This window comes from Pempheris klunzingeri, chromosome 9, assembly GCF_042242105.1.
Source record: "Pempheris klunzingeri isolate RE-2024b chromosome 9, fPemKlu1.hap1, whole genome shotgun sequence".
Taxonomy (NCBI): Eukaryota; Metazoa; Chordata; class Actinopteri; order Acropomatiformes; family Pempheridae; genus Pempheris; species Pempheris klunzingeri.
In genome coordinates, this window is record NC_092020.1 from 4,022,420 (window position 1) to 4,040,442 (window position 18,023).

General features: G+C 43.1%; 2 protein-coding genes across 2 annotated transcripts; both read right to left on the bottom strand.

The window, feature by feature from the left end:
- Nucleotides 1–5,346: 5,346 nt before the first annotated feature.
- Nucleotides 5,347–13,147, bottom strand: lonrf4 (LON peptidase N-terminal domain and ring finger 4). The gene is made up of 12 exons (XM_070837023.1): nt 12,839–13,147; nt 10,964–11,082; nt 10,162–10,284; nt 9,753–9,941; nt 9,544–9,667; nt 9,312–9,387; nt 9,022–9,136; nt 8,513–8,634; nt 8,249–8,407; nt 7,068–7,230; nt 6,795–6,944; nt 5,347–6,127 (listed from the first exon to the last, which is right to left on the bottom strand). Exons 1-12 carry the CDS (start codon nt 13,134–13,136, stop codon nt 5,978–5,980), a joined length of 1,788 nt encoding a protein of 595 aa, XP_070693124.1. The 5' UTR covers nt 13,137–13,147; the 3' UTR covers nt 5,347–5,977.
- Nucleotides 13,148–14,996: 1,849 nt separating this feature from the next.
- med7 (mediator complex subunit 7) lies at nt 14,997–16,979 on the bottom strand. Its single transcript, XM_070836990.1, has 2 exons — nt 16,855–16,979; nt 14,997–15,981 (listed from the first exon to the last, which is right to left on the bottom strand). The coding sequence occupies exon 2, from the start codon at nt 15,970–15,972 to the stop codon at nt 15,208–15,210; it is 765 nt and encodes a 254-aa protein (XP_070693091.1). The 5' UTR covers nt 15,973–15,981; nt 16,855–16,979; the 3' UTR covers nt 14,997–15,207.
- Between the last annotated feature and the right edge of the window lie 1,044 nt (nt 16,980–18,023).

Below are 18,023 nucleotides of genomic sequence, written 5' to 3' on the forward strand. Positions count from 1 at the left end.
ACATATCCGGCATCTTTGAAAACTTGTGCTTCCCCACTAGAATTCAAAATCAACTTCTGTGGGTTTGAACAACGTTTGGCTGCATAGCATGAGTTTGTAATGAGTCACCCACTAGTCTGTCGGTGGGGTTTAAGTGGATAATGGCCCGGCAGCCTGAGGACCTTGAGAGTCACTGCTTGAGGAAATGGTGCAAATAAATAACCCATAAATCAATAAAAACAGCAAATCTAAACTAATCCGATGACAGCGGTGACGAGTTTGTGGTGTAACTCTATTCAACCAGGCCGTGCTAAATTTCATCAGGCTTGCACACGCTGCCGTGGGTGAGGCCAAATGTGGCGCTATGGTTTTGGTCAACTCAGCCATTTAGTCTTCACAAACACACTGAATCACATTTAGCTTGAAGCGTGCAGCTGGTCCCAGACGCACATGAAAACACCCGATTGTTTGCACAAAACAACATACAGATGGAGAATGAAGAACGCCCACATCACTCACGCACACACACACACACACACACACACATGCATTACTTTTTAAATCTGGCTCTTGGAATGACACCCCCCCCCCACCCATTATTCCATTTGGCACTCCTTCTCTCTCTGTCTTTCAGATACATAAATGCACCCAAGCAAAACACCATGCCCGCAGGCTACTTCACATAATTTTTAGGACCATACGAAAGCAGCCCCACAGCCAGGTGTGTGTCTCAGCAGGCGGTTACTCCACAAACCAGTGAGCCAGTTGCGTAACATCATGTCTCCTGCAGCGCTCCCCCACTTCCTGTTTCTTCTGTCCTTCATCTCCCAGCAGGCGATCCCGATCTGCTTCATTTGTAATTTTTTTTTCTACAAGGAATCACCTGAGTATAAAAGGGGCACTAAAAGAATCCTTTGTAGTGAGGCCAAGGGATGTCTCATCCATCTTGTGTGACGTGTTCTACTGTCAATCATTCAACATAAGGTCAAATGATTTTGTTCGCCTCACAAATCACAAGTTTACGGCTTGAATTATCAAGTGTTTTCTGTGGAGGGAGAAGCTTTTAGAAGAAGAAAGGAAAGAGTTTGGTAGTCTACTTCTGTGAGACAATGCTCCTTCATGGGCTGGGTCTCTTTGTCTTTTCTTTGGGGGGGGTTAGTATCTATGACGCATCCCATGGTGCTAACAGAGGCAGGTAGCCAATATGTTTACTTTGGCTCTCAGAGGCACTGTCACACAAGGGCGTACTCATGGGTTTATCATCGTGTTGACACTCAAGGGGATTATACAAAGACAGAAACAAGCAAGGTTTATCAGCTTCAAACCCACAGGAGAACGCACACAGCACACATACTGACACACACACCCTGAAGAAACTCCAATCCTCCAAAGAAGAGGGGCACTGAAGAAAACACACACACACACACACACACACAGATTTGGCAACTTGAGCTCTCTCCCACTATCATCCTCTCCCCTTCACTCTGCTTCAATTCACCACACTTATATCTGCGGGTGTTAGCTCTCTGCGTGTTGTCTTTCATGCTGTGTAAGGTAAACAAAATGCTTTTCACTTCAAAGACAAAAGTTTCTCCATTTCCTAATTGATAATCCTGCTGCTGACACTGAGCTTTGCTAGGCCGGGTTTTGTTCCTATGACAACAGAGCTGCATTCATCCTCCGGTGCTCCCTGCGGCTCCCTTCCTGTTGTGTTATATTGCACGGAGAGCAGGAGAGTCTGTTTTAGTGGAGACCCCAGTGTGTCGTAACATCATTACAAAGGATTATCATTTAAGATTCACACACATCACACACTCGTCTTAATTCCAATTCTCTGCGCTGCACTTCTCGCCTTGACCCTTACCTAACACAAATTCCAACTTTAATCCTAAATCTAAGAGAGCCTGAATACGCTCTCTGTGAAGGATTTTGCTTCATTTTTCTATCCCCATGAGGACATTTGGTCCTCTTTACAGCTGGACTACAAGAACACACACATACAAACACACACAGCCACAGCCGGTTCCCCCTTTGCGATAACTCCTACAAAACGCCTGTCATCCTTAGTCAGTCATACACAAGCAGGGAGTCAGCGCAAGCCAATGGATCAATTTAGTACAGAAAAGCTGTGGCATTCTTCAAATGTAATGGGCTTTGATGTAGACGCTGAGCTGCATTACAGAACCCCGCTGAAGCCAGTGAAACCTCTTTTCATCTGCCTGCTTCCTATGCAGAGGACGTTGGCAGGAAACGTGTCTCACTTCTGCTACACTCTATTTTTTTTTTTTTCCTTCTCATGCTTAGAGGAGTGCAGTTCATGGCATGCACTCCCACACTGACACATCCTCTTTCACTTGTACTAATTTCTGTTCTTTTAAGCAGCATGGGAAATAACTACTTCCTTCCAGCTTTGTTTCATATGATTGGTTCTCCCTGCTGGCCATAATCTCACTTTTGACCCTATTTGTGCGGCGAACATGATCATGAAAAGCCATACTCTTAGAAGATTTCTTCTTGTTTATTAGCTATGCTTCCATCTGTGGGCCACTGTACCATCTTCGCACAGCTACAGACTGCCCTCTGGTGGGAGGCTTGTTCCTAGCTTGTGTTTTGTCTGGTTTGTTTTCCTGTTTTTGTTTTTTTTCTGATTGTGCTGTAGTGAGGATGACACTTTGCAGTGGCTTCCTCTCAGATGACACATTAGTCTGGAATAGATTGAAAAAAACATTGACAGTTTAAATCTCAACAACTGTTCATTAGAAAGATAATAATGTAAAAAAAAAAATAGCCATGCAATCTCTCTGTGGCTGCGCAGTCAAAGATCAGGTGTATTATCTAGAAATATAATCCAATAGGACATCCATTGGGAATACCAATTCTATCCATTTTAATTTTGATTTCTAACCTCAAAAGCAAACCCAAGCCTTGTTTCACTTTGCTGCAGCTGCAGGACTTCACAGTCCTCTCAGTAATTATAACGGTTTCTATTCCAAGGTGTCACGGTATCAGTATTTGAGGCACGTTTCACTCCAGTCACCCCTCCTCTCTACCAATTTCTGTCATGCTGGGAATTGCAATAGATCCCGCCACTTGTATTTGGCTTGTAATGTCACCTTAATGACCAGAAAAATTGGTTGCATAATATTCAAATGACTCAACAGGCACATTAAAGATAATGCAGGATTTACTTTTAAAATCTTTATTTATAATAACATTTAAAAAGTCATCCAGGGGCGAAGTGAATAAACAAATAATCAGATCAAGATAATTTACTGCCCTTGGCTTGGAGTTGAATTAATACAAATTAATCAGAAAGCGTTTCGGTTTCTGTGGGTTTAAATGTACTTGTTACCAACATCGAGGCGTTGAGTGTAGAGAATAGCAATGCATGAGTGTAGTTCCACTGACCATCAGACCACATCAGCCAACATTTCCAGGAAAGCTGCAGCACATAGCAAGAACATGTTTTTTACAGCCTTTCCCAAGTACACGAGCGTACGACTCTCTCTCACAGGGGAATCGCTGCCAAGAACGGGTCGCTTATTATGCACCGTGTTCTGTGTTAGAGACAATGTGGATTCAGTGCAAATTGTTTTAACTGTGTTAGAGGACATTTCTGATAGCCCAATTACACTGCAACTGTGGCTGATGGGCATAATGGACATCTGCCAGGGTAGGAAGTGGCACAAGCTGCAGTCTGAATGTGATGAAAACTCATGACTGTGCTGCAAAGCATCCAGCAGCGCCAAAGTTGAACCCATTAAAGGATTACAGGCAAATGAGGCCTCAGATGGATTGTAAATATGGGGTTGCAATGAGTAAAAGTAAACCAATATGAGACCGATTGTTGTGATTAACATATCGCCATTTTATTCAATGGAAAGCGGCATCTTTAACGAAAGTGACAGAAATATGCATGATTCGAAAAAAAAGAGAGAAAACGTGTGAGGAACTCCAGCTGGGCATGAGAAAACAGAAAAAATGATTCCACTGTGCAAAAATATTGCTCTTCTCTGACAAGAAGCAGGACGGGAGGGGAGTGAAGAAAGAATCTCAATCCCTTTTTTGTTATGAGTGAGCTTTAATCATGCCTGGTAGCAAGAAACTGACCCTTTGTGGTGCATGTGCTCTTCCAGTGGAATCAACACCACTAGCTTTGGAGGCATGTTCTGATAATATTCAAGGCTTGGACTCCATTCTCAATCCAAGATGGCTTTGAAAACCTTTTGAATATTACCTGAGGTTGTTTAACCCATTTTAAGAAATGGTGAAAGCAGTGTTTCTTGCCCTCGAGTAAAGAGTCAGTTCCCGGGTCAGTGGTTAGCCTGGTTAACCAATGCTGCCTTAGTATCATTCAGTCTATTGGTTCGTCCTTTTGTGCGCATTAAGTCTCACGATCACTCCTTGTATTCTAAGCTATATGTACACTATCACTCTACTGCTCTATATTGTACAAAGTGTATGTATAAATGTGCTTGCTGGACTAATTTAAGTGATATGTTGGCCATGAAAAGATGGTAGTTCACTGCCCACCATACAAAAGGCATGAGGGTCGAACTAACTTCAGAGTCCACGCTGTAGAAACACACAAACACAGTGACTGTTCAGCTAACTATTCCCATAAAACACAGAACATAGAAAGATCTATGGCACATTTATCAAAGCCGAAAAACAAAAACATAAGCTCATTTGTTTCACCCATTTAAGCCCGTGTTTGTTAGTAAATTAACCACACATAGCATTGCAGCTTCAACATTCCATGGAATGTAGCACTAAATAGAAAAAAAATAAAAAAAAGGATGGCGAAAAGCACGTGCTCCATCCTATGTGGTGTAAAGACTCTAAGACTAGCAGGTCTCCTGGTGAGCTTGCCCAGGCACTCAAAGGCACCGTGTCTGGTGGTAGAAGGGCCCGACAGACAGAAATACAGTAGGGGCCAGATGTGGGTGATAAGGCCTGCACAGAGCGACTGCAGGGGGATTCAGCCCTGGTCTAAATTATTTCATAGCTATCCCTGCACAAGAGATGTTTAATACTGTGTCCTGATGCTTCACTGCCCCTCGAGGGAGCGGACGTGACGGTAGCTGGCACCACACCAAATACAACTTAAAAAAAAAAAAAAAAAAAAAAAGCTAATGAAGATGGCAGCTGAAAATAATGACTCTGTATTTACATCTGACAGCATCAGCAGCTTTCGTTCGTTTAAAAAAATCCCCCAGCTGCTGCCATTCCATGTGACACTATAAATTATTACAATATCATTAATACTAAATAGGGATCGTTTACGATTATTCAATAGTATAAAATGAGCCATAGTCAATGGCTGCTAAGGCCAATAGATGCAACTACGATGTAAAGAAGTGCCCTTCAGCAATATCCAAATATTCTAAATGATTAGCTGATGTGCATAGTCCTGAAAAATTCTGTTACTTCAGTGTGCTATTTATGTTTATTACTCAATGCAAAGAGTGTGATCTGAACAGGTGGCACGTGACAGAACAGTATGCTGAACTTACTATCAGGTTCTTGCTCCTGCATGCACTTCATGTTTATGATTGGACAGAAAACAGTGACACCTAGTGTCTATTTGCTGCAATATTATTTGTGAGATGAACTGATTTATGTTCTCCACAAATAAATTACCACTTTCAATGGACCATAATAGTAAGCATCTTTGGTCAACCCTTACTGTTTGCGTGTTCTGAAAACTATTCTGAGGCCTTGAATTCCTGGGGGAAGGAAATGGTGTAAGAAAGATAACATATGCTTAAGCAGCGACACAGCTCTGTACACCTGTTTCTCTGTTTTGTAATAAAATCTTCTGCTATTGAACAGATGATTTGGCCTTGGCGCTGTAGCCCTCCATGATTCATGAGTCCAATAATCCAAACCCCAGCCTGTGTGGTATGAGTGCATTCTTTGATTTCACTCCATCCTGCATGTGTAATACTTGACCCTCAGCAGCCTGTGGCCACAGTGCCCCCTGCGGCTGTGAGGTCTAGCTCTGGGAGAAGTACTCAAGGACGAGGCGGAGGTGGCCCAAGCGGTCGTTGAGTGAGGTCAGGGACAGGACAGTGGTCTGATAGGCAGGGTCCAGCTGGAGGACAGACAGCAGCCACCAGCACCAGGCCGGACCGTTGGACGAGGCCTAGGGGACGTTACAGAGGATTAGAATAGCAACATAACCTTATTTGTCATGGAAATGCACCAAACCAGCCCATTAGCCATTTGGGTACAAATCACTTGATTCACTTGCTACCCATTTATTTTCCCCAACATATCATAATGTTAAAAACAATGTCTGTTTTTATTGAGTTATGTTAATGTTACCACCGTGCAGTAATGGAGCCCTGAGTGCAGTTTGATTGGAAAAGTCTGAAATGCATTACCATAAACCAATAACAGACCTTTGAGGAAAAATAAAGGCAGACATTAATTTCTCTGTGAAGAATTACTTACAAAAAGCTATTTTGAAATCTCAGCAATTTCATTTGTCATTCCATATTAAACTTTATAGATGAATGGTGCATGGATAAAACACAACTGGAAACAAAAAAAAGACAGACAGTGCTAGACTTTAGCTGGCAAGAGTGTTTAGTATACACAACTAGTAATAAAAGACGCTTATTAAATATGGCATAAATACCTTAAAAATAATGAACTAAATAAAAGATCCCCATCTTTAATATCACTATGGTCGGGTGGTGGCTGGCTGCTATCTGACGTTCACAAAAACAGTTAAGTAAATGCTCCTGGTTCCTGGACTCTGTCAGAGCGACAGAATACCAGAATAACATTCATGAAAAGGCCCCAACCTGAATGTTTTCCTCCGTTTCTGGCATGGGGCCGTACTGTCTGTTGATCTGCTCACGAATGCGGCTGCCGATGCGCTGGTACCAGTCCTGAGCCTGCTGGTACACACTGTCGTGGAGATGCTGCAAAAGCTCCAACTCGCTACCGTCAACCTGGGGGAGAGAGGACACACAAATGAGGAAAGAGCTAAGAGAGAGCTGGATCAAGCTCTCCAGCTGGGATGTGCGGAGCTTCTTTAAGTGTTGCTATAGATTTGGGATCTCTGCGACCCTGACCTTGAGGTCCTCCAGGTACTCTATGTCAGCAGTGTGGTAGCCATCTCTCTGACCTCTCTTAAGCACCCTGAATCTGCTGCCACCCACTGTGTCCACGTAGGACCGGCCATCGGGCAGCAGCTCCAGCGTGTGGATCTCCAACATGCAGCCGTAGTCTGCGAACCTGAAGCACAGCAGGCAGAAGCAGGAATGAGGAACTGTATGCACTTTAATTCATCTTTACATTGGATTTTTTTCCTTTATGAATCAAAACAAAACATGGCGAGGTAAGATTAAACAAAATCTGGTTTACTGTGAGCCGAAAACGTATGTTTTGTGCACAATATGTGAAAAAAGCACGTTCATTTTGTGTCCAAGTAAAAAAAAGTACGTAAGAAGAATTTCAAACTTTTTAAATAGAGTTCAAAGGCTCCGTCCACCCCTGACTGATCAGAGATCAGAATAACTTAAAAATCACTGAGGTCGACAACTTCTGCTACACCAAAAGAGAACTAGGCAAAAACTAATTGTTTATACTTTTCACATGAAATAACTCATCTTCATAAAAGCTCAGCAAAGCATCCTGACATTTCTATTTCCATTATAGCATAAGAGGGAACTAATCTCATAAATGTTAATAAAAAATATGAGGCCAAACTGTAATTTTATAAATGAGGTAGACTGAGATAAAAGGTTTTATACACTTGCATATTAAATACAATGAGCTGGAGAAACAAAATGTTCAAACACTTTGCATATTTGAATACTATTTTAGATAACTGCGTAAATGTCAAGCTCATATACAGTGGAACAAATATCTGGTATCTAGGATGAAAATGCACAGATCTCACACCAGATTGGCCACCATGTTGTCATTTCCCACCCACTCAGGTCACATATGACTGTTTCAGACTTTGCCCGCTGTCCCGCCTGCTTGTGCTGCATCACAGAAAATCCCATCAGGCTCCAGCTAACCTGCTGTGGGCTTCACAGTTAGGGAAACAAGGTCTCAACATGCCCAGGCTGTGAGGTCAAAATAACTGTAAATACCTGTGTAAATGTGCTGGTGATTATGTAACCGATTATATTTTTACCACTCGAGTTAGCACATTATTGCTGCACATTATTGCCTATCCCAGTCCACTGTTACAATAATAAATAGGCTGCTTTGGATAATTGAAAAAAGCACATAAACTGCATACCCCTTCCCATGCTCATAGCTGCACATGCCAAACTTCTTGGTGCCAGTCTCCATGCAGCGGCGCATCATCAGCCGATATCGAGGCTCGAAGATGTGCAGAGGGCAGGGCACCCCAGGGTAGGCCACCGTGCAAACGAATATGGGGATGTCCTTAGTAAGACTACAAAGGAAGAGAAGACCAGACGATAAAGAGAAATAAGGGAAAGAACTGCGAGAGTAAGGAATGCTTAAAAGTTACTACAATGAACGTAACGTAGGTGCCTACTTGGAAAGTTCAGCCATCTCAGCATCATGGACCTGTTTCCTCTCAGCCAGCTGTGAGGGAAACAGGCGGGTCATGATGTCCTGAAGCAGAACCGTGGGGTTGTACTTCCTGTTTTTAAAGAACTGGGAAGAGAAAAGTGGGAGCGATCAGTTATAATCCCAACATTATCACGATTACAGGAAATTATACATAACACCACCACCATTAACACTATTAATACTAAAAGTTACAGGAAAAAAAAAGAACATTAAGATTTTTGAACAGTCCACCAATGCATGACTAACAAACCCGGAACCAGGAAGCTCCTGTAACTTAAGGCTACCGCAGAGGACCGATGCACCTCATGCCACCTCAGCTAAGTTTGGCACTATTGGCGCAATAACAAAGCATTCAAAATTAAGCAGCTTTTGAAGTGGAAACATTCAGGTGCTATTAACGCAACTAGTGACCTTTTTCAGCCCCCATTAGGTTTAAAATAGATGCATGAAAGTGTGTGTGTGGGCGGTTACCTCTTGTAGTGGCTGTTTGCAGAGTGGGCAGCGGAGGTTGTGGTCCAGACTCCTCTCTATGCAGTTTTTGCAGAAGGTGTGACCACAGGGAGTAGTGACGGGCTCAAAAAACAACCTTCAGAGGATGGAGAAAGACATCGGTTGAAACCACGTCTTCTATTTGTTCAGTCTACTGAGCTGAACATTAACCAGACAGGCAGAGGGGGGTGACAGTGGAATCAGCCTCTTATATGACTCTACAGCAGACAAGGTACAGCCGACAATGTATTATTGATTAGAGCCACACTGACCTAATGCAGAGAGGACACTCAAAGTCTGACACAGTGAGAACGCCCAGAGTTTTCTCTCTGCTGTGACTGCTCTCACCTGAGGCAGAGAGGGAGAGAAGGGAGACAAAACGAGCAGCAGTTATTATGCCATTTCAAACCATCTGCTGGGTGTTCCAGTAAAGCTGTTTGTGCGACAGTGATAGAAGATGATTCGCAATGAGGATAATGATGATGAAGATGCGTGTGTGCTTACCCCCGCCTTGCCCATCCTCTTTCCTCATCATTTCCTCGTCCTCTTCGGCAGCAGGAAGGAAGGAAACAGCTTGGCAGAGGCTGAGGCAGCACTCTGTACCAGAGTCGTGCTTCACCTTGGAGCCCTGAAGACGTTTGTATCAGTTAGGATTTACATTATATTTGTATTCAAACACAACCAAGTGCACGTAAGAGCTGTGCAGAGCTTACGTGGTGTGCAGCTCGCCTCCCTTTTCCCTCCCCCTCATCCCCGTGTGGGTGCTTGGTGGCCTCGGGTTGGGTTGGCCCCTGGGAGCCGCTGAGGCTGGTTATGGGGCAGGGCTCTTTCAGGTACTCGGACACCACCTGCAAGATGCAGGACACCTCCTCCGGCACTACCACGCCCTCTGCCTCCAGGATCTGCCATTGGAGCCCATGTCATGATACAAATGAGCCATATAACTACATGACAACCATAACAATAACAAACTAAAACTAACCTGAAAACATGACTAAACACAGTTTTAAAGCAAAGCTAAAGTGGAAAAACTAATGCTACCCTCGCTGTTTTACATACTAGACCCTGCATCTTCTCATTCAAGTTATAGTTCAATTTATAGTATCAGTTAGTTAAACAAACCTTCTTGATCTGGCTCTTTGCAGGAACAAAGTCAGTTTGTAGATTTAGGCAACGGTGGAACTGGACGAGGGCTTCTGTCTGCTGACCCATTTCCAGCAGTACATTCCCTTTACGAAAGAAGCCCTGCAGGGACAGTTTAATCAGCACATCACTGCCTGTGGGAGCAAGTGACACGTCTACAGCGTCTCACTGCGGAGAGGATTTAAAAAGTCTACAGAAATGATGTCGTAGAATGATAACAATTATTTTATTTTCTCCTCCTTTTGCGTCATGTGGTGATTAAATAGGGAAACGTAATGTGAAATTTGGATGTGATACAACAAGTCTCTAGAAATGAAATGGAACAATACAAATTATCATGTACAGTGGGAGTTTCTGCATGGTGAACCACCCACCGGCATGAAGTGATTAAAGAACATAATGACATAAGGAGCTGTTTGCATAACTTTGTGAGAGACATAACATCAGTGAAAGCAGAGGGAATAGCTCTAAAGGGCTCAGCTTTGTACACTGAGGTAAACTATAAAAAGAGAACTCAGAAAAGAAGCATATTTTCGTCTTCTTTTCTTCTGTTTTTTTATGCGTTTGTCATTACGTGCATGTTACAAAACCAACCAAAGGAGTGCTTGTTGGGTTAAATTCCATGGTGGCGTGCTCAGGGGTGAAGTGAACTGAACGAGCAGCTTTAAATGTGGTATTGTTGACGGATGACTTCAGCAGATTTGTTCCTGCTGCGCAGAAAAAGCAACAGAGGGACATGATGTGTTCCGCCAGCCCTGTCAACACCGCGTTCGTCTCTCACCTCGGGCCAGTTGGGACGAAGGCAGCAGAGGTAGTCGAGGTCTGTCAGAGCATCAGAGAAACGCATCATTCCCCAGTTAGCTTCAGCTCTGTACGCCTTCAAACTCGGATCACCCGAGACTGAGGATGCAAAGGAAAAACCAGGAGAGAGAGTCAGAGGAAGAGTCGTTTGAACAGCCCTTGCAGCGTTGTAGAACCTTTAAGGAGCTTTCATGCTTAAACTCTAGTTACAAACCTTTCTGCACACAAACATTCAACATGCAATGACAGGCATGGAGCAGCCTAAATGAAAACTGGTTCTGCTTACCCTAGAACAGGAAAATCCTAACACTGATAAAAATGCCATTATAGACCTTAGTAAACACATTATGCATCAACAAGCTGTGGCTGATCTTGACTGACCTTAAATGCTCTTAGTCACAGTCACTTTAAAATCATAACAACACTGAGAAGAGCATGAAACAATGTCACAGATTGGTACTAAATATCAATTAGTAGTGAGTTTAGGTAATCGGTATCAGGAGAAGAGAGAGTGCATAAGAAAACTGAATTTATATTTATTTCTTCTGTGATGAAGCATCAGATTAGATTTTTAAACAGAAGATCAAACTGTGTGTGCGCGCATGCTGCTGCAGAACTGTCGTATTTCCATGATCGCTTCCCATTCCCATACTGGTTATACAGGTCAACTTTCATGCGTGTACAAGTTTTGTATTCTTGTGCACGTGTGTGTTCCCTGAAGCTGTCGCACCAGTTGAGTCGTGTTTATTGACAGTGCACGGGCCTAACATACACACTCAGACTTATGAAACAATAAAAAGACCACAAACATCCAGTGACAGAGGAGAAACTGATGTCCACAGATCTGCCAGGAGGTCATTACACAAGAACCAGAAGGGCGGGACCGAGGGAAGCAGCAGGATTTCATTGGATTGGCAAAGATGACAAACATGTAGGTAATTCAACAGCACACTGATTCACTTTAGCACAATCACTCCCACGATTTCCAGCACGCCTTCTGGCTCGATAAACACATCTAGGGCAGAAGTTGTCCCTTTTACTTCCATGTTGTTACATGATAGAAATAAGGTCAATTGCACATTCAAGGGCAGGTGCAGCAACTGTACAGGTGGTAGGAAGGAATTCTGTTTCTAGGAATCTCAGGCATTAGCCGTGAAAATATTAAACTGCATCCTCTTAACCATTCCCTGCTTTTCAGCCATGATTTTACTGCAGAAATGTACAGAAAGTTTGCTCTAAAAACAGAGATTACTTGTGTTTTCTATTACAAACAACAGCTGCTTGCTACTATAACTGCTTCTTATACTGTGTGCAACTGGCATAGACGGACTGGGAAATATTAGACCAGACAAATGCAGGCTAACTTCTTCCAGTGCATCTTTCTTCTGCTGCACATAACATTAGCTTAAGTGTTTTTTCCCTGGATGGGTCAACACGCACCCGGAGAAAAACTAAACCCTGAAAGAGGGAGGGGCAGCTGGAGACAGTCAGCTGACCCAGTTGTGCATTCAGGTTATCTATGGCCATCCAGACAGTGGACGTAGGCACGCAGATCTGTGCATGAGACACAAAGTTTTCTCTCCTTTCTGTCATTACACCTCCTGCATCTCACTGCTGTGGCCATGATGACTGTGCAGAATGGGCCGAACCATCCGTTCCCAGTACTGGACACCAGCCAAATACTGTGAGCAGTGCGTGAAAGTGTCCCCAAACTGTCTGCCCTCTTACTTGTTTGTGATCTCGTATAATAAATGCCCCTGTGCAGACCTGTGAGCATCCCCCTGGGCACTGAACCTGAGCACAAACCAAACTTAAGCATAACGTCTGCGGATGTGATGATGCACGTGCCTCTTACCTAAGTCGAGCTCCTCATCTGCGATGCGTAAAGCTTCCGCAAACTCGTTGGCTTTGAGCTTCTCCTGGATGTGGCACTTCACCTTGGTCTCCTCGGGGCGGCACTTCTCAACGACGCTGATGAGCAAGACGTTGTTCTTCATGCTCCTCACCTCTCTTTGTTTTAACCTCTCTTTGCAGGACGGGCATTTGGACGGCAGGTAGCCCCCCACGCATCTCCGGCAGAACGTGTGGCCGCACGACATGGTCACCGGCTCGCACATCAGGAACAGACAGAGCGGACACTCCAGCAGATCCATGGTGGGCAGCTTATGTCACCACCACAGCGTCCCGAGGGAACAGCCGATGTCTTCTCTTTTTTCTTTTTTTGGTCAAAGCAGTGCGGACGGAGAGACTTGTGTGTGCAGTGGCGTTGCATGCACCATTTAAATAACACACTGTTACAGCTAGCGATACAGTGAATGTGTCCCCTGGTTGATTACATCTGCCCGAAGCTTTTCTGTGTGGCAGGTCTGCTGCTAACCTGAGCTCTCAGCGGCTCTCCTCACAATTTTCCCTTTTGTATGAAGTGTATCCACTGACGTTGTCTATTAGCAGCCATAACTTAGTTTTTTGTTTGGGATACATAACGCCTTCCCGGTTCGAGCCGGTTAAATAATAAGAATAATAAGAATAAAAACTCAGCTTCCAGGTCAATGCGCCGCTTTCCTCTCCGCTCCGGACTCCATACACGCCAGACGAAGCCCAGCAGAGTGTTTGCACATTAATATTCTTTCTTTTTCGTAGTCCGTGTCCGCTTTTAACCCCTGTAGAGACCAGTCCACAGCCTCAGAGCTGGGTTACTATGTAACACCATTACGTTACATAAATAAAGACCACGTGACGCCAATGCGCGCATTTCGATTGGAGGACAGGGTGGCTTTCCGCCCTGTTGTGAAACCCAAGGATGCCGAGTTTCATAACATAATTCCTGCGACAAAAGTTCTCGGTTTTTCATTCGGTTTGATTAAAACACACTGGGGGGAAGGTGGGCTGAGAGGGTTGTGCGTCTTTGAGCTGGAGTGATCGAGGTCAAACCGAAGAGTGCAGGAAACAGAAATCACCTTGGCCCGGAGAAGGGAATCCCAACAGCGGATATTAATAATAGCCAGGGGGCGGGTGTGCAGGAGCATGACAGAAACCCCGTCATGTTCATCCTCACTTCCAAGTTGCATAGCCGGAAAATTAAGTGACGTGTACATATACGTTTTCTGTAATGCTAGAGAGAGTTAACGAGTAGCTGTGGTGTTGATCATTCAAAGTGTCCTGCTCTTTTAGATACGGAGGAACAATGCAGAGATGCTGCAGAGCAGGTCGGTGATGCAACAACAGCTCAGTACATCTGTTACACAAGTCAGTCCATGTCAGATGGAGGCTCTGATAGAGCATTCTGAGTCAATGAAATGAGGCCGTCCTGCTTCCTAGAGTCACATTATTATGGCCTGCTGCTACACACACTGTAGCTTTACATTGCATGCACATGCAAACAAGAAACGAAATAACAAATGTACCTTCAGGTCTTCCCAATCACCTATTCTGCAGCTGATGTTGGAGCAGATTTTATTTTTAAGCCTTTGGAAAATTCTCATTCTCATCATTCCTATTATCTTTCAAAATTAAACAACTGTGAGGAAACCTTTTCTCAGAAGGACCAGATTAGGCCGACTTTACTGCGTCAATGTGCACATCTCTCAGTGCCTGGTGTCACTGAGGCAGACCTGGTATATGTCAGTATTCAAATTTAACCCCAAAAGGATTTGGTTGTGTTGCAATAAGTAAATTACAATCCTTCCGAGGGGATCTATACTTGGTAGAGTTTAAACCACTTAACAAGTGCAGCTGCAAGAAACTGATACACATAAAACTGCTTATATTGTTTGGTGCTTTCACAAAAACCTTGGGGGGCAGAAGTGACCGACTGCAGTCTACACATACTGACCTTTCCATGACCACTCTTGCATGCTAAACGAACATAATAGAATGTCAACACATGCAAGATTGAAATACATGAACTTTTCAGTGATTAGATGTCGTTTCCCTAAAGGCAATGATAGGTTTAACAAATGCTACTGTGCTATTATGACAGCTTTATTGGTTTTATTACAAAAACAAGAAAGTTTGTGTGCCTTTGTAATATTTGAAACTCTTCAATATCTTCACAGGAACTAATGTCTATATGATAGCTTTTGAATAAAACATCATTCAACTCAAGGCAGGATTTCAGCAGTGGTGAAAACGCAGCAAACCTCTTCATACTTTTTACAGTACAGCATTCAACAAACAAACACAGCTTAGGTGTACAAAGAGAAACAAGACTATTCAACAGAAAACTTAAGCAATTTCATCAATAATACTGCACATGGCAGCGTCCTTGTCCCAGATTTTGTCCCTCTTTGAAGTAGGGGCGCTCTTGTCCTGCTGACCGGCTGCCATACAGCTGGTGCCTGCTTCCTCTACGTCCATGGGTTCAGTTTTCAGCCTGGGGGCCTGCCCAGAGGAACAACCAACACTAGCTGCTGCAGGTACACCCCTCGGCCCATCAGCAGCACCATCCGGACCCTCCATCTGTGGTAGGTCATCAGGTAAGGAGGCAAGGCACCCCTGGATCATCTCCACCACCCTCTCCAGATGTTTCTGGAACCTCTCAGCTGTCTCTAGCCTCTGTCTCTTCTGCACCTCCATCATCACCCTCAGTGTCTCCCTGGCTTGATGTGGCCTGTATTCATTTATAAGGTGATGCATATGAACAAACAGAAGCTTTAAGTCCTCCAGCTTCTCTTCGCGCTTTATACTGCCAGGGCTCTTGATCAGGATGTCCAGCAGGTCCAGAAAGTTCACGAGAATGGACATGTTGAGCTTCTTAAGCTCCCGTTTGTGGTCAAACTGCATCGGATGGAGCCTCTCTATGCCTTGACTCTCCAGAGGCCGGATAATGAGGTCATCACACTGAAACTGGTTGCCAAACATCATGTAGTTGTCTCTGATGGGTGGAGGTGGCTTAGGAGCCAGGCCCTTGCGGATGTTTTCATCTGTGTACTCTTTGATGTATTGCATAGGCGGAGGAGGCAGGGCACTAACCTGCTGTGGTTCACCCATGATGCTGACCTGAAACAGTGATGAGAAATGTTAATCCGTCCGTTTTCCTTACCAAGCAGGGTATGTTCTAACAGTTTATGTGGATAACTTTGCATGTAACTGAAAACAACAGCAACAGAAGAGCAGAATCCTTTACATAAAGGCAGCACTCCTGTCATAGACATAGATGCTGTTACAAGCTAAAATGTTACATGTGTAAAAGTAAACAACTGTTACACAACTACACACAAGTTGAGTAACACTCTCATGCTTTCAGTCAAATAAGTACTCAAAAACAGCAGCCACAGAGACATAATGGAGTAAAAACCACAATGTTTTGCACTTTTGGAGGAAAGTCATTACAATACTCAGCTGGATTAATATACCGGTAAGGTTACCTAATAACTGTAGACTTTTTAAATGCAGTAATTATATTTAAGTATGATTTCCTCATATCGTATTAGATTATTTCCAACTCAGGAAATAACGTATAAATGTGTTTTTGTCGACAATCGCGGCAACATTTGGCTGCTTCATTTAGCAACAGCAGCAGCAACATCTTCCCCATATGAAGCTCACAAGAGTAACATTAGCCGGCTAGTTGTCAGTACGGGTGAGGGCTAGCGGCTGCCTGCCAGAGTTACTGACGAGCAGATATCACAATTTTCTATCTAAAACCTTTATTGACGTTACTGAACATGCAACGTTGGCTTTTCAGTCCACAACTGGATGTAGACGTTTTAGAGTCACACGTAACGTTAGCTAACTAAAGCTAACTTTGCTTTGTGGCTAATGTTGGGCTAGCAGTACTGCTGCTAACCTCTGCTAAACTCGTTAAGGCGGTGACAAAACTAACCGACAAAAATACGGAAAAGAAAAGACAGCGCTGATACTTTTACACACCTCTTAAATGCCTCAGCTGCTGAAAGTAGACTTGAAATATATGTGCCGTGAGAGGTAAAAGCCGTGTCTTATAAGACAATTAGCTCATCGTTAGCTTAGCTCCTTCCACACACTGACAACATGAACGGTCTCTTCTGGTTCAATGTCATTGGCTGAACTGCACTCGTGACCTTTTTTTACTCGCGCGGATTGGACCGCACCGCAATGACAAACTGAACGCTGATTGGTCGTTTGGAAATAAGATGAATGGTATGGTGATGACGTCACGGTTGTTTGTGTAGTATTTGTTAAAAGTTTGATTCTTCGAAAAATGTAGTGGTGGTAGAGATACAACAAGGTAAGCTTCTTTTTACGGTATAATTTAAAAAGTATTAAGATAAATGGTGCTATTATTATTACTACTATTATTATTATAAAACAGTTACTTATAGAGCACTTTTCAAGCAGGAGGTAAAGTCATTTCCCGAGTTAGGAAAATAAAAGAGAGTAGCAGCATATAATTACTCTATAATATATAATATATGTGATGTGGTATAATTTAACTAATATGACTATAATTAAAACATGTGCTTGAGGTAAACAATCGCACAACATTGTATAAGTCAGGTGTGTAAATGGAGATCCTATAATTAAAGAATTAAAATGTCTTAGTTGTTAAGGAAAGCTGTTCTGTAAAAGTAAGTCATAAGTCCTGGTCCCAAATAGTGTGTCTGTCTATCAAGGACATTTTCAATTCACCTTACGAATGTTTTCTATTTTTGTTTTAGCTCAGTCATTATTTTTAACCAAGATGGCCCTATAGGTCTAGCTGTAAAAAGTATGAAAGTCAGTCATTCTGTTTCTGTCAAATCCTCCAAAGTTTCCACATTTTTATAGTTGTACATAGGTTGTTGTTTGTTTGCAATTTGAGTCATGCTTTTAATTTTAAAATAGATCTTTTGTGGATGCAGGTTTAAAAGTTCTTATTGTTTCTCACATTTCTCACTATATAAATCATTGTGAATACATTTACTTATTTTAGATCTTTTCCACCTGGTAATTATCTTGCTGCATCATTTTGTAATTTCTGTTTCAGAGCATTAGGACTAAACAAACCACAACCACTTCACATTTTTAAATGCTTAACTTGGACAGAATTATTTTACATCTCCAAATCCTCAGCAGGCAGG